Source organism: Pelophylax lessonae (genome assembly GCF_965119305.1).
Source record: "Pelophylax lessonae genome assembly, chromosome: 1".
NCBI classification, from domain to species: domain Eukaryota; kingdom Metazoa; phylum Chordata; class Amphibia; order Anura; family Ranidae; genus Pelophylax; species Pelophylax lessonae.
The window spans coordinates 524134358-524146821 of NC_138768.1; the positions used below are offsets into that span (position 1 = coordinate 524134358).

Consider the following 12464-nt stretch of genomic DNA (forward strand, 5'->3'; position numbering starts at 1 on the left):
TGAATAGCCCCCAACCCCATCACTCCCCTTACTATCCTCGGGAAAATTGGCTGCCATGAAACCAATCCTTGGTGCCAAAAAGGTTGGGGACCACTGTTTTAAAGAAAAGTTAGAACATGTACTTACCAAAATAAAGCCCTTTACCCATGTTGGGGTGTAGATAGTGTTCCATTTTAACTGCTACCATATGCTTTGCATTTTAAACTGCTTTTATCTCCACTTTTTAAAAATCTTATACTATTTGTTATTTGGCTCTTATGAACTAATATTTATAAAACTGTTGTTTCCTTATAGTCCCCAGTATGCAGTTCAGTAAGGATGTATTGACAGTGAAGGAAAAGGATGGATTGCTTCATGTTCCTATTATACGTACTGGGGATCTGAGTTATGAATCCTCAGTGCGTTGTTACACACAGTCTCAGTCTGCACAAGTGATGGATGATTTTGAAGAGAGAAGAAATTCCGATGATTCCCGTATTACATTTCTTAAAGGAGAAAAAGTAAGCATATAAATGACTGACAGATTGGCAAGCCATCCTTTTTAGTATACCACACCATACCATAGCCCTATTCATGTAACTGTTTTAGGATTTATTAAGGCAAATAGCATTGTGAAAAGTAAAGTACCCCATATCATCCAATCAGAATTCATCTGTTCTTTATCTGAATACAGACAAATGAATTGTTCTTTGCACTCAAGCATTAAGTTTGCTTTTGTTGAGGGCAACATCTCCATTGTTGCATAGTCACAGCAAGTGTTCTTTATAAGCAGATGAAATTACCCTAATGCTTGCCATGGTCTATGGTTACATGCATTTTTTTTGTATGACACAAAGCAAGAAGAGTGCACCAGCCTAGTGTATTACCAATGGGACCATTTATTAAAAGGAATATTTTTTTAAAACAGAAGCTGCACTTTTGTGACATCATATAACCAGCGGTGCAGACGTATATGTTTTCTTGATCTAGCAACCATAAGTGTTAATACTGAACCACAAAATATAAATAAAATATATATGTGTGTGTTATAACCTATCACACACTAGTAGTGGGCGGAGCTTACTTGTCAGTCCCAACTACTTACATAATATAAAAATCAGCAATGGGTGAGAAGACATTCAGCTCTTAGGAAGAGGGGTCACCCTCAAAATGAGTCTGCGTTATTTTGAATGTCAACTCATTCATTCATGTTTGTGGGTATATGTGTTATTCCTTTTCATAAAATGGTGCCATTTGTGGTGCACTAGGTGACTTTGCGTCATGCAGTATTTTGGATTCCCCCTGTCTGAGTAGGGCCGCAAGGGCATAGTGGATACCTGGTGACATGTGGAACATCTAAGCCGGTAAGAGCACCAGTAGTGGAGAACATTCATTATCATTCATATCTACCACACACATCACGCTTGAGTGCAGAAGCTTCTTGTATGTTCTGACATGCATTTTGTTTAACTAGAACCATCTGTTGACATGTTAGCAAAATGTGTATAAGATCTTAGTTTTTAATAGCAATAACTTAACAAAATCATAAATTGAAAAATAAATCGTATTTTGTATAGACAGAATGCACACCCTGTAGTGACATGAAGCAGTCAGATGTGCCCCCCCCCCCCCCCCCATTGTTTTATCAGCCCCGTGCACTTGCACACAATGTATCTCCTGTAGTAATTTACATTTCTTTGTAAATAGGTGAAAAACTGCACAGTTTTTATCAATGATGACTCCGTATTTGAACCAGAGGAACAGTTCAAGATATATCTTGGTAATCCACTTGGCAGTCATTGGAGTGGAGCCAGGGTTGGGAAGATTGATATGGCCACCATTACTATCTCTAATGATGAAGACGGTAAGTGCTGTATATAAATGGAATCTATTACTAACACGTGTTTAAAATTAAATCAAGTCATATGCAATAAATAACTATATTCCAAGTTAGATACCGCTTAGCTTAAAATTGTTAAACTGTTGTAGTGGACTCACTGAAGACATTCAGACAACCCCTATTGAAATAACACAGATCAAAACATGATATAGCAAGGAATGGGCTTGTTAGTATGAATTTTAGTAGTATTCTGAGAGTACTAAACTGTGTTAAAAAAAAGTTGTACTTCATACTTTTGGTACATTGTTTGTAGATGTGTTTAATGTGTAGTAAATGATCACTAAATCTGCTTATACTGTAAATTATTAATTATGAACCTCAATTTTATTGTTTAAAATCCATAGCACCAACTATTGAATTTGAAGAGTCTACTTATCAGATTCGAGAGCCTCAAGAGCCAGATGGAGTGGCTACTTTAAACATCAAAGTAATCAGAAAGGGAGACCAGAATAGAACATCCAAAGTTCGTTGCAGCACACGAGATGGATCTGCTCAGTCAGGCGTTGATTACTATCCAAAAAGTCGGGTTCTTAAATTCAGTCCTGGTGAGTTTTTTTGCCAAGAACTTACAGCAACAGGTGTCAGTAAACGTATTAATTAAAGTTTAAAATTTAATTCTGTGGTTTTGGTTTCTGATAAAGTAGACAGCTGCAGGAATGTGGGGCCTTCAGGGTCAGAGGGAAAGGTTGGAAGTAGTGGACTAATTGAATTCTATCTAGAAAAGTTAATGTGACCCACAATAAGCCCGGCACTCCTATCTAAACTGTGTAAATCTTCAGCCATTGATCATGCAAAGAGTTGCCATTAGAAATCATGGGGCTGCATTGTTCTCTTGCACTTTGCAGGAATGACACTGCACTGGGGCCGAAACCCCTGCACAACCTTTGTTAACTGCAAAACATGGAAAATTTACTGATAGAGCACTGACAACCTGAAATATGACAGAAATGTATCAGACACTAAAACAATTATGCCTCCTTCACACTGCTGGGTAGCTTTGACTGCCTGATGAAAATCAGCTGCATCCAGGCTTGGACATTTGTCCCTAACCACAGCTGTCCACTCTTTACGCAGCTACATGCAAACAGCATGACGCTGTCTGCGCACTATTAATTTAAATGAACTGAGAGGTCATTGCTGAGTGCATGACCCTGTCATTCCAGCAGCAAAAATGCATTGATTCTTGCAGCAAGAATGCAGCGGGCACAGGTACCTCTCCAAGTGAAAGAAGCCTAAATGTTTTAGACAGTATAAACATTTCAACAATGTAACAAAGACCCTTAACAAGTAATCTGCATGGCTTAACAAATAAAAAAATTTCAAAACAGTATGACAAAATGTAAGCATGACTAAGGCTGGCCATACAAGTTTTGTTTTTTCCTTCAGCCAGTGGACAGATTCCTCTATCCACATAAACAAGGTGGATAGAGGATTCCTTCCTGCTGGGACATTGTATTCTGACAATGGCTGTAGTTAATTGGCTGCAGCTTCTGATCGTCTAAAAATATTCTGACAAGTCGCTTCATCAGAAGTCTGATAATCAACTTCTGGGAGGCCACACACCATAGCCAAAATAGGAAGTAAGAGTAAATCTCTCCAAAGAGTGGAAACCCATGGTTGTCAACAGAGTGATAAGAACTAGTGTCCCTATTGAAAGATTCACCCTTATTCCTGTTTTGGTGACATCCAAAATTTTGGATTTTTTTTTCAATTTCACTGCACTGTGAAATTTGAAGAATGCTTTGGCAAATGGCAAGCATGGTCTGAACGAGAATACCTTAAATCAGGATGATAAAACAGACCATGCGCCTATTCACTGTGTACACTGCAAGTGTACTAGAAAAGTTCTGTGCCACAAGTGACATTGTCACTGGCAGATACATATATAGATCTGAGAACAAAGGATACTTTTTCAAAAGTTAAACACTTTAATTGCAAATCACACCCCCCCCCCCTCGTCTAAGCCTGTCTTAGGCCCCTTTCACACTATCCGTCCGTCGGACGGATTCCGTTTTTCTCAGCGGGGGATCGAGCCGCCGATCCCCCGCTGAGCAGCAGGCGGACAGCTGTGTCTCCGCGCTGTGTGCGGAGACACTGCTGTCAGTTCCCCATGCATCTCTATGGGGGAAATCGGATGGGAATGGACCGTCGGTCCGTTGTCATCCAATCCCATCCCATCCCATCCGCTGGACGGATGGAAAATAGGGTTTCCATCCGTCCAGATTTGACGGATCGGGTCAGATGTCAGCGGACATGTCTCCGCTGCCATCCGATGCCCCAGAGGAATGCATGGGGGGGGACCGTTCAGATCCTCCAAAAAAATGAACAGGTGGATCTGAACGGTCCGCCTGTGTGAAAGGGGCCTTAAAGAATTTAATTAAAGCCAGCAACTTAACATTTCAGTAGGAAACTATGTAACATGTGATATAACATACAGAGTGCAGTTGTCAGGAGGAATAGGTAGCATACAACACCGAGTATTTCCTGCAACAGTAAAAATAAGAGAGGAAGGTAAAAATGAGAGGAAGAAAAAAGTAAAATGGGTGGAGAGAGGATAGGAGCAAGATAGAGAGGAAGGAAAAGAAAGCAAAGGAGGGAGGAAGACAGGTAGGCAGAGTCCCCCTTTCACATCTAAGCCCCATTCACATAAGAGTTTCCCCTGTACATTGGAGTTCCCCCTTAACATTAGACCCCCCTATACAATACCTTTAGGCCCCCACATACATCAGGGTTTTCTCCCCCTTTCAAATCAGGAGCCCCCTTATACATAAGAGTCCTCGTCTTCACATTAGTACCCCCCTATACATCAGGTTTTTCCCCTTCACATCAGGATGCCCCTATACATCAGGGTCCTCCCCTTCACATTCTAGTGCTCCCCTCCACATCACAAGCCTCCATATAATCACAGTCCTTCCCTTGATATCAGTATCTCCCTTTTACATCAGAGCCCCGCTATACATCAGAATCCTCAATTTCACATCAAGAGCCCCCTGTTTATTAGATTCCTCCACATAAGACTATAAGCTCCCATATACATTAGAGTCCTCCCCTTCCCATCAAGAGTGCCCTTTTACATCAGAATCCTCCACTTTACATCAGGAGCTCCCTATACATCAGATTCCTCTCCTTCAATTCAGGAGCCCCACTATATATCAGAGTCCCTCTCTTCACATCAGGAGCCAAGTCTTCTCGTCCATAAAAATAGGCACAGATTTCCACAGACACACTCCAGACGCTTGTGAAAAGTCTCCCTAGAAGAGTGGGGGCTGTAGTAGCATTGGATTTGAAATGGGATGTCCAACATGCTCATCTAGGTGTGATGGACAGGTGTCCACAAACACATGACCACATAATATACATTTTAATTGCTTATATTGCTTATTTATTTATTTAAAAACATATATTGATTTAAACATGTTTTGTTGAATATATTATATAACTTATTTCTGCGATTGGTGCTTTTGTACAGCTATGCATGGGTATTTTGAATAAAAAGTTAAACAAAGGAAACATTTAATTTTAAAAGCTAAGAAGCTGTAACATTAAAGAGTAGGACAAATTGACTTGATGCAATCTGTTTTTTCCAGCATCTCATTGCACTATTTTTGCTTAATGCATCATGGATATTTTTTATTTGGTAAGGCTACATTTCATAACATTTCTCATAAAAGACACAAACACATTTATTTGTCAGAAATAAAATACAGAAATGTATTCATTAACCAGTTTATGATTTATCTGTCACTATTTGCAGGCGTTGACCACATCTTTTTTAAGGTTGAGATTCTGTCAAATGAGGACAGGGAATGGCATGAGTCCTTTTCAGTGGTTCTTGGTCCAGATGACCCAGTTGAGGCTGTTCTTGGTGATATCACAACTGCAACAGTAACAATTCTGGATCAGGAGGCAGCAGGGAGTCTGATATTACCTTCACCACCTATAGTAAGTACTGTTTCAGTTAGTAGTGAAATATATGTCAGTTTCGATATCTTCTCAGGTAATCTTGTAACACCCACCATAAGGGCTCAAATTAGTATTGTTTCACTAAATATTTTTTAATCGCAGACATATATAAATGGTGAGTATGTTTTTTTTTGAAAGGTGTTTATTTAAAATTTTTTGCATAAAAGTAACAAAAAGAAAACACAAGGGCATCATTGCCCATAAAACAAGTGTAAGGCAAGCATGTAAATTACACAAGGGTATCAGAAGACATCTTAACCTAACACCACAGAAGGGGGGGGAAGGGGGGGGAATAGAGAGGGGCCTAACGGCCCAAAACAAGGGGGGGAAGGGGAAGAAATGGGATGCGTACCACAAAGAGCCAGGAGGGCCAAGCAACTGCGAGGCTATACTCCCAACCGGTTGTCACATAGATGGGGGGGGGGGGAAGGAGAAAGGAACATACCAACAAGACTTACCATACCATACACACCCACACATCCACAATCACACACCATCCCCTACCTCCAGGTACCCACCCCCCAAGATAAAGGGGGGGGTATAGAACAAACAACTCATGTAATAAAACAAATATAAACCGCATAACATCCGGGGCTACTCAGACTCAGTCGAGAGATAAGCTGGAGGGCAAAGGGGCATCTGCCCAATACGAGTCTTCCACATCAAGCCAGGGCTGCCAGACATTAGTGAACTTTTTAGGACACCCTCTACTCTTATAAATTAGCTTATAAAGCGGAACATCACTGCGCACCAAAATATAGAACTCCTGTATGGTAGGCGGTTCAGCCCTCCTCCAATGTAACAAAATAAGTTTCCTGGCATAGAACAGTAAGATGCGGAGCAGGATCCTAGGGCGTACACGATGTACAATGTCATTCAACACACCCAGCAGGCCTACCTCAGGAGTAAGAGGGACCGACAGGTGCAGTTTATTAGTAAAAAAGGCAAAAATAGATGTCCAGTAACCTTTAACATGGGGACAGGACCAGAACATGTGGAGCAAGTCCGCAGCAGGACAGCCGCACCTGGGGCAAGCGGCTCCCGGGGCTACCCCCATACGGACCAACTTCTGGGGTGTATAATGCAGATGATGGATAAATTTAAACTGTATTAACCTATTATTCGAACTAATAAGATCCTGAAAACAAACCTCCGTGGCCTCCTCCCATGTCTCCTCTGTCAGGTCGGGCAAGAGCGCGACCCACCGGCCCATGGCCGTTTTAAACGGGTCAGCACCCGCCGCCTGCAGCCTCATATAAAACGTAGTGACCATTTTATTAATCCCTTCAATAGACAATAACAGCTCCATCGGGGATTCCCCGAGCTCCAGGGTCAGTCCCGCAAACTGTGCACGGGCGGCGTGGCGTAATAACAGGTATTTAAAGAAAAAACGGTTGCTCACACCATGGTGGGCCTTCAGGTCATCAAAGGAAACAAAATGAGACGACCGAAAGACGTGAGAGACATGGGTCACCCCAAGTCCAGACCACCAGCCCGAATCCGGATGACCATAGAGCTCGGGGAAGTTGTGATTATCCCATAATGGGGCATTGGGAGACACAGCAGGCGTCTCCACTAACAACTTATTACCAGCATGCCAGGCCAACCAACCTACCTCCATAGGAGAGTTACGGGAGCAGCGTCTAGGGACAGATCTGTGCAGGGCATCCGTAGCCTGTGCCCGCGAGCCATGCATGGCCAATACGAGAATGGTGGAGGAGTTACCCGGAGAATCGCCGAGGCCATCATACAAGTACGTAAGCTGGGACGCAAGGAAGTACTTATAAAGGTCTGGACACGCCAGGCCCCCCTGGAATTTGGAGGCCTGGAGAGAGGACCTGGCTATGCGAGGGCGGGAGCCCTGCCAAAAAAAGGAGGTAAGGGCAGAGTCAATTTTGTTGAACAACCGCCTAGGTAGAAAAACTGGGGAAGCCCGAAAAACATAAAGGAATTTAGGTAAGTAAATCATCTTAAAAATGTTAATCCTGCCAATGAGATTCAGTGGCAGGGAAGACCAGGTACGCAACCGAACCTCCATGTGGGCGATAATAGGCTGTACATTCAAAGAGCTATAGACCTGGAGATCCGTGTGTACCTGTATTCCTAAGTATTTAAACGCTGTAGAGAGGGAAACGCCAAAACGCTGCAAAAAACTATAATCCGCGGGTGGGCCAAGCGGAAAAGCCACCGATTTATCCCATCCCACTCTAAGGCCGGACACCCCGCCGAACTCCTCCACCACTCCCAGCAAGGCTTCAAAGGAGGACTCGGTGCCATCCAGATATATGAGGGCATCATCCGCGTACAGCGAGATTTTCTCCTCCAGGCCACCACAAAGGATACCACCCACCGTCACCGTCTGTCGCACCGCCAGAGCCAACGGCTCAATGGCAAGGGCAAACAGTAGCGGCGACAGAGGGCAGCCCTGCCTAGTACCACGGTGGAGGGAAAAGGTCGCAGACACATCCTTATTCGTACAAATTCTGGCTAGCGGCCGTGAGTAGAGCAGACGCACCCATCTGATGAACTGGAGGCCAAACCCCATTTTCGACATAACCTGCCAAAGGAAGTCCCATCTCACAGTATCAAAGGCCTTCCGAATATCGAGAGACAACACCAGGCCACTCCTCGCCTCCTTAGTTGCAGTGTATTGGTGTATATGGAGCCTGCGAATATTATCATACGTGCTCTTCCCAGGCATGAACCCATTCTGATCGGGATGGATAAGGATTAGCGAGGCGGGTAGCCAAAAGTTTTGCAAGAATCTTCACATCACTGTTAAGCAGCGAAATGGGTCGGTATGAGTCACACAGTAAGCCGTCCTTGTCCGGTTTGGGCAGTACCACGATGAGTGCCTCCCGCATAGATGCCGGGAGTTCACCCTCATCCAGGGCCACCTTATAAAGGTCCCGCAATCTACTGGCAAGATCCCCGGGGTACTCCTGGTACCATTCCGCGGGCAAGCCATCGAGTCCTGGTGTCTTATTAGATGGCAGGGAGCCAATAGCCGTCTCGATCTCCTTAGTTGTCAAAGGAGCGTCTAACATCAGCCTGTGGGCATCGGACAACACCGGAAAGACCAACGAGTCCAAAAACCCCACAAGCTCGGTCTCGTCAACCGCCCCCCGCTCCGAATATAAATCAGAGTAAAAGGAGCGGAATGTCTCATTAATTCGCAGTGGGTCCGCCACTACCGAACCATCAGTCGTTCTAATCTGGGCAATCGATCGGTCCACGTAATCCGCCCGGGAGAGAAAGGCCAGAAGTTTACCATTCTTCCCACTATGTTCATGCAGTCTAGCAGCAAGATACAGTTGCTGTTTACGAGTCATGTCAATCAAGTGTAGTTTAAGGGCCGTATGAGCCCCAACCAGGGCATCCCGGAGCACCGGAGTAGGGTCGGCAGCGTAACGAGCACGCGCAGTAGCCAGGGAGTTTTCCAGCTCACGCAAAGCAGCCCGGCTGGAACAGCGATGGGCCGCGATGCGGGAGATGTAGGCGCCCCGAGTAGAGGCCTTAAAGGCATCCCAGCGGGACCCCGCGGTAGAGGAGTGAGCATTAAATTCCCAGTAGGAATTCATATCCTGGAGGACCAGGTCCCGCAGTTCAGGCGCAGAGACCCATAAAGGGCTGAGCCTCCACGTCCGAAAAGCGACCCTGTGGCCCAGCATCAATTCAACCGTAAGTATAGAATGGTCCGAAAGCGTCTGAGCAACGTAGTCCACAGAGTGAACCAAAGGTGTCATGTCAGAGGAAGTCAGGGCATAGTCAAGCCTGGAAAGAGCATTGTACGTTCTAGATTGGCAAGAATAAACCTTCGCCACCGGGTGGCGCAGGCGCCAGACATCAACATAGTTACACGAGGCACACCACTGACTGAACAGCCTAGACTCATGTTGGAGGGGCCACAAGCGGTCCAGGATAGGGTCCAGGACCGAATTAAAGTCCCCCAACAGGAGAGTAGGAACACAGGGAAATTCAGCCAACCCCACACTCAGGTCCGAGAAGAAGGCAGCCGTAACAGGAGGAGACACGTACACCACCACCAGGAGGAGCTGTACCGCATGTATTTGGCAATGTAAAAATATGTAGCGGCCAAACGGGTCCGTGAGCACCCTGGAACACACGAAGGGCAACCCCTTACGGATCAGTATGGAGACCCCCCTAGCGTAATTAGAGTAAGTGGAGTGGTAGGAGCTAGAGACCCAATATTTGTGTAGCGCACGGGTGCGAGAGCCAGTCAGGTGCGTCTCCTGCAAACACAGGACATGCGGCTTATGGCTCTTCAGGAAATCAAACAACATGGCCCTCTTAAATTTTGAGTTCAGACCCCTCACGTTCCAGGAGACACACGTGACCCGTGACATAGATAAATCATCAAATAAGCAATGAAGGGCTGTAAAACCCAACAAACCAAATCCCCAGGTACTGCAGCGTGATCCCGGAGGCAGAGGAAGGCCACAGAAAAACAGTCACACACATACAACTCATACACACAAACACACACCCAACCAAACAGAAAAGACATAAGGCAAGAGGGGGGACAGGGCTCACAAAAAGAACAGCCCCAGCCCCCCAGCACACAAACAATCAGGGAGAAAAAAAGGAGGGGGGAGGGGGGAAAAAACAAAATAACCCCTCAGAATCCCCTGCCCGGACGCCCAAAAGAAAAAGAACAAAAAAAACAAACTAGGCGCGGGCTTTATCCCAAAAACTTGTACTGGAAGCGAGAGAACGTGGCCAGCCAGGGTCAGTCGGCTAAGACCAACCTGGGCAGTGTCCCCAGCATGTAACCAAAGGAAAGTACACAACTGTAGTGTTCAACAAGTCAAAGGGAAAAAAAAAAAATGTAGAACAAGGGGGAATCAAAAACAAGGCAGCCCCTAGCTCCAGGAGGGGGAGCTCCCCTCACCAGAAGGGCTGTAAGGCATCCTAACACTCCCAAAAAAAAAAGAGTCCAAGTGGTCCTGGGTGGGAGACGGCCATCACCAAACTGAACCAAAACAGCATCCGAGAAGACAGATCAGGTGTCAGGGGCTCGGTGTCCAGACCCCCGGTCTTGGCGAGGCAGGGACTCCAACCAGGAAACAACAGCAGCAGGAGACTGGAAAAAATGAGCTTTATCTTGATAGGTGACTCGAAGGGTAGCAGGGAACATCATGGAGTATTGCATAGCCCTTTCCCGGAGCATCTGCTTGGCTTGTTGATACTTAGCCCGCAGAGAGCGGACCACAGGAGAGTAATCTGGGTAAAGAGAGACCACCGCATTGTTAATCTTCAGGTTCCCTTTAATCCTGGCAGAACGAAGGACAGAGTCCCTGTCCCTGTAGTTCAAGAAGCGAATTATCACTGTGCGGGGGGGGCTGCCCACAGGGAGAGGCCTACCTGGTACCCTGTGAGCCCGCTCAATCACAAAGCATGCGGACAGGGAATTTTGGCCAAATTCCTCCTGGAACCAGCTTTCCAGGAAGGACACAGGGTCAGACCCCTCAACCCGCTCTGGCAGCCCCACCAGCCGTACGTTATTACGGCGTAAACGGTTTTCCAAATCGTCCATCTTGTCCTCCACACTTTTAAGCCTCTTCCCGCACTGTCTCAAATCAGGGACCAGGGGGTGTACAGTGTCCTCCAAGTCACTAATGCGACGTTCCGTTTCAGTAACCCGGTGTTCCGTGAGAATTACCTACCCCGTGAGAATTACCTACCCCTCGTCACTTCCGGCCAGAAAGAGCTGAGCAGCGCAGCAGTGCGCATGCTCAGAGCCCCGGATACGTGATGGAAGAACAGAGGAGCTTACTAGTGCGCATGCGCACTAGTATGAAACGATCACGGTGTACCGTGAGAAAAACCTACCGACGCGGCGCTTACATAAAACAGCTGTGCGGCAATACGAATCATCTCCGCTCCTGTCCCGGTCACTTCCCTGCTCTCGGCAAGTAAATATAAAAGCGGCTTTCGGCTCCGTGATTTATGTTTTCATACAGCCGCTGCCGCTTTTATATTTACTATCCGAGATCAGGGAAGTGACCGGGACAGGAGCGGAGATGATTCGTATTGCAGCCCAGCTGTTTTAATGTAACCGCCGCATTACATACAGTGCAGAGCACCGGAAGTGACGAGGGGTAGGTAATTCTCACGGGTAGGTAATTCTCACGGAACACCGGTCCCGGACCTTGCTCATGTCCTGGCGCATGATAGTAATGTCCAGCTTGAGCTCTGCCACCTTCCCCATAAGATCGGAATGATTTACCTTGAGGGCCTGCAGAACATCCTTCAGGGTGGGTTCCTGCACCGGATCGTCATCCATCCCATCCGCGCTGGGGGACGTCTGGGAGAGAAGCTCCGGAGGAGCCGAGGCACCCGGGGAATGCGGTGGAGAGGCTCCGGATGCCTCCCCAAACAGATCCGGAGTGGAGGCCGGGGAAGGCAGAGGCATGGTGGAGCGGCGGCCATCTTGGCAGGACCGGGTGGTAACGCTCATCCTGGCCGGAGGCTGCTTTTTCCTCTTGCCCATCCACCGAAATGGCAACCGGAGGCACCCAGAACACTGCACCGAACTCCCGCAGCAAGAAAAAATGAAAAAGGAGCGTAGGATTCCAAGGATGGAGCAGGATTACAGCGA

General features: G+C 46.4%; 1 protein-coding gene across 1 annotated transcript in view; it reads left to right on the forward strand.

Annotated features, from left to right (window-relative positions):
* FRAS1 (Fraser extracellular matrix complex subunit 1) overlaps positions 1-12464 on the forward strand; it is an 843167-nt gene that overhangs the window by 759543 nt on the left and 71160 nt on the right. The window contains exons 59-62 of the mRNA XM_082266873.1: positions 295-500; positions 1687-1843; positions 2224-2424; positions 5634-5821. Coding sequence (XP_082122999.1) covers positions 295-500; positions 1687-1843; positions 2224-2424; positions 5634-5821 — 752 coding nt within the window. The remainder of the gene's footprint in view (positions 1-294; positions 501-1686; positions 1844-2223; positions 2425-5633; positions 5822-12464) is intronic.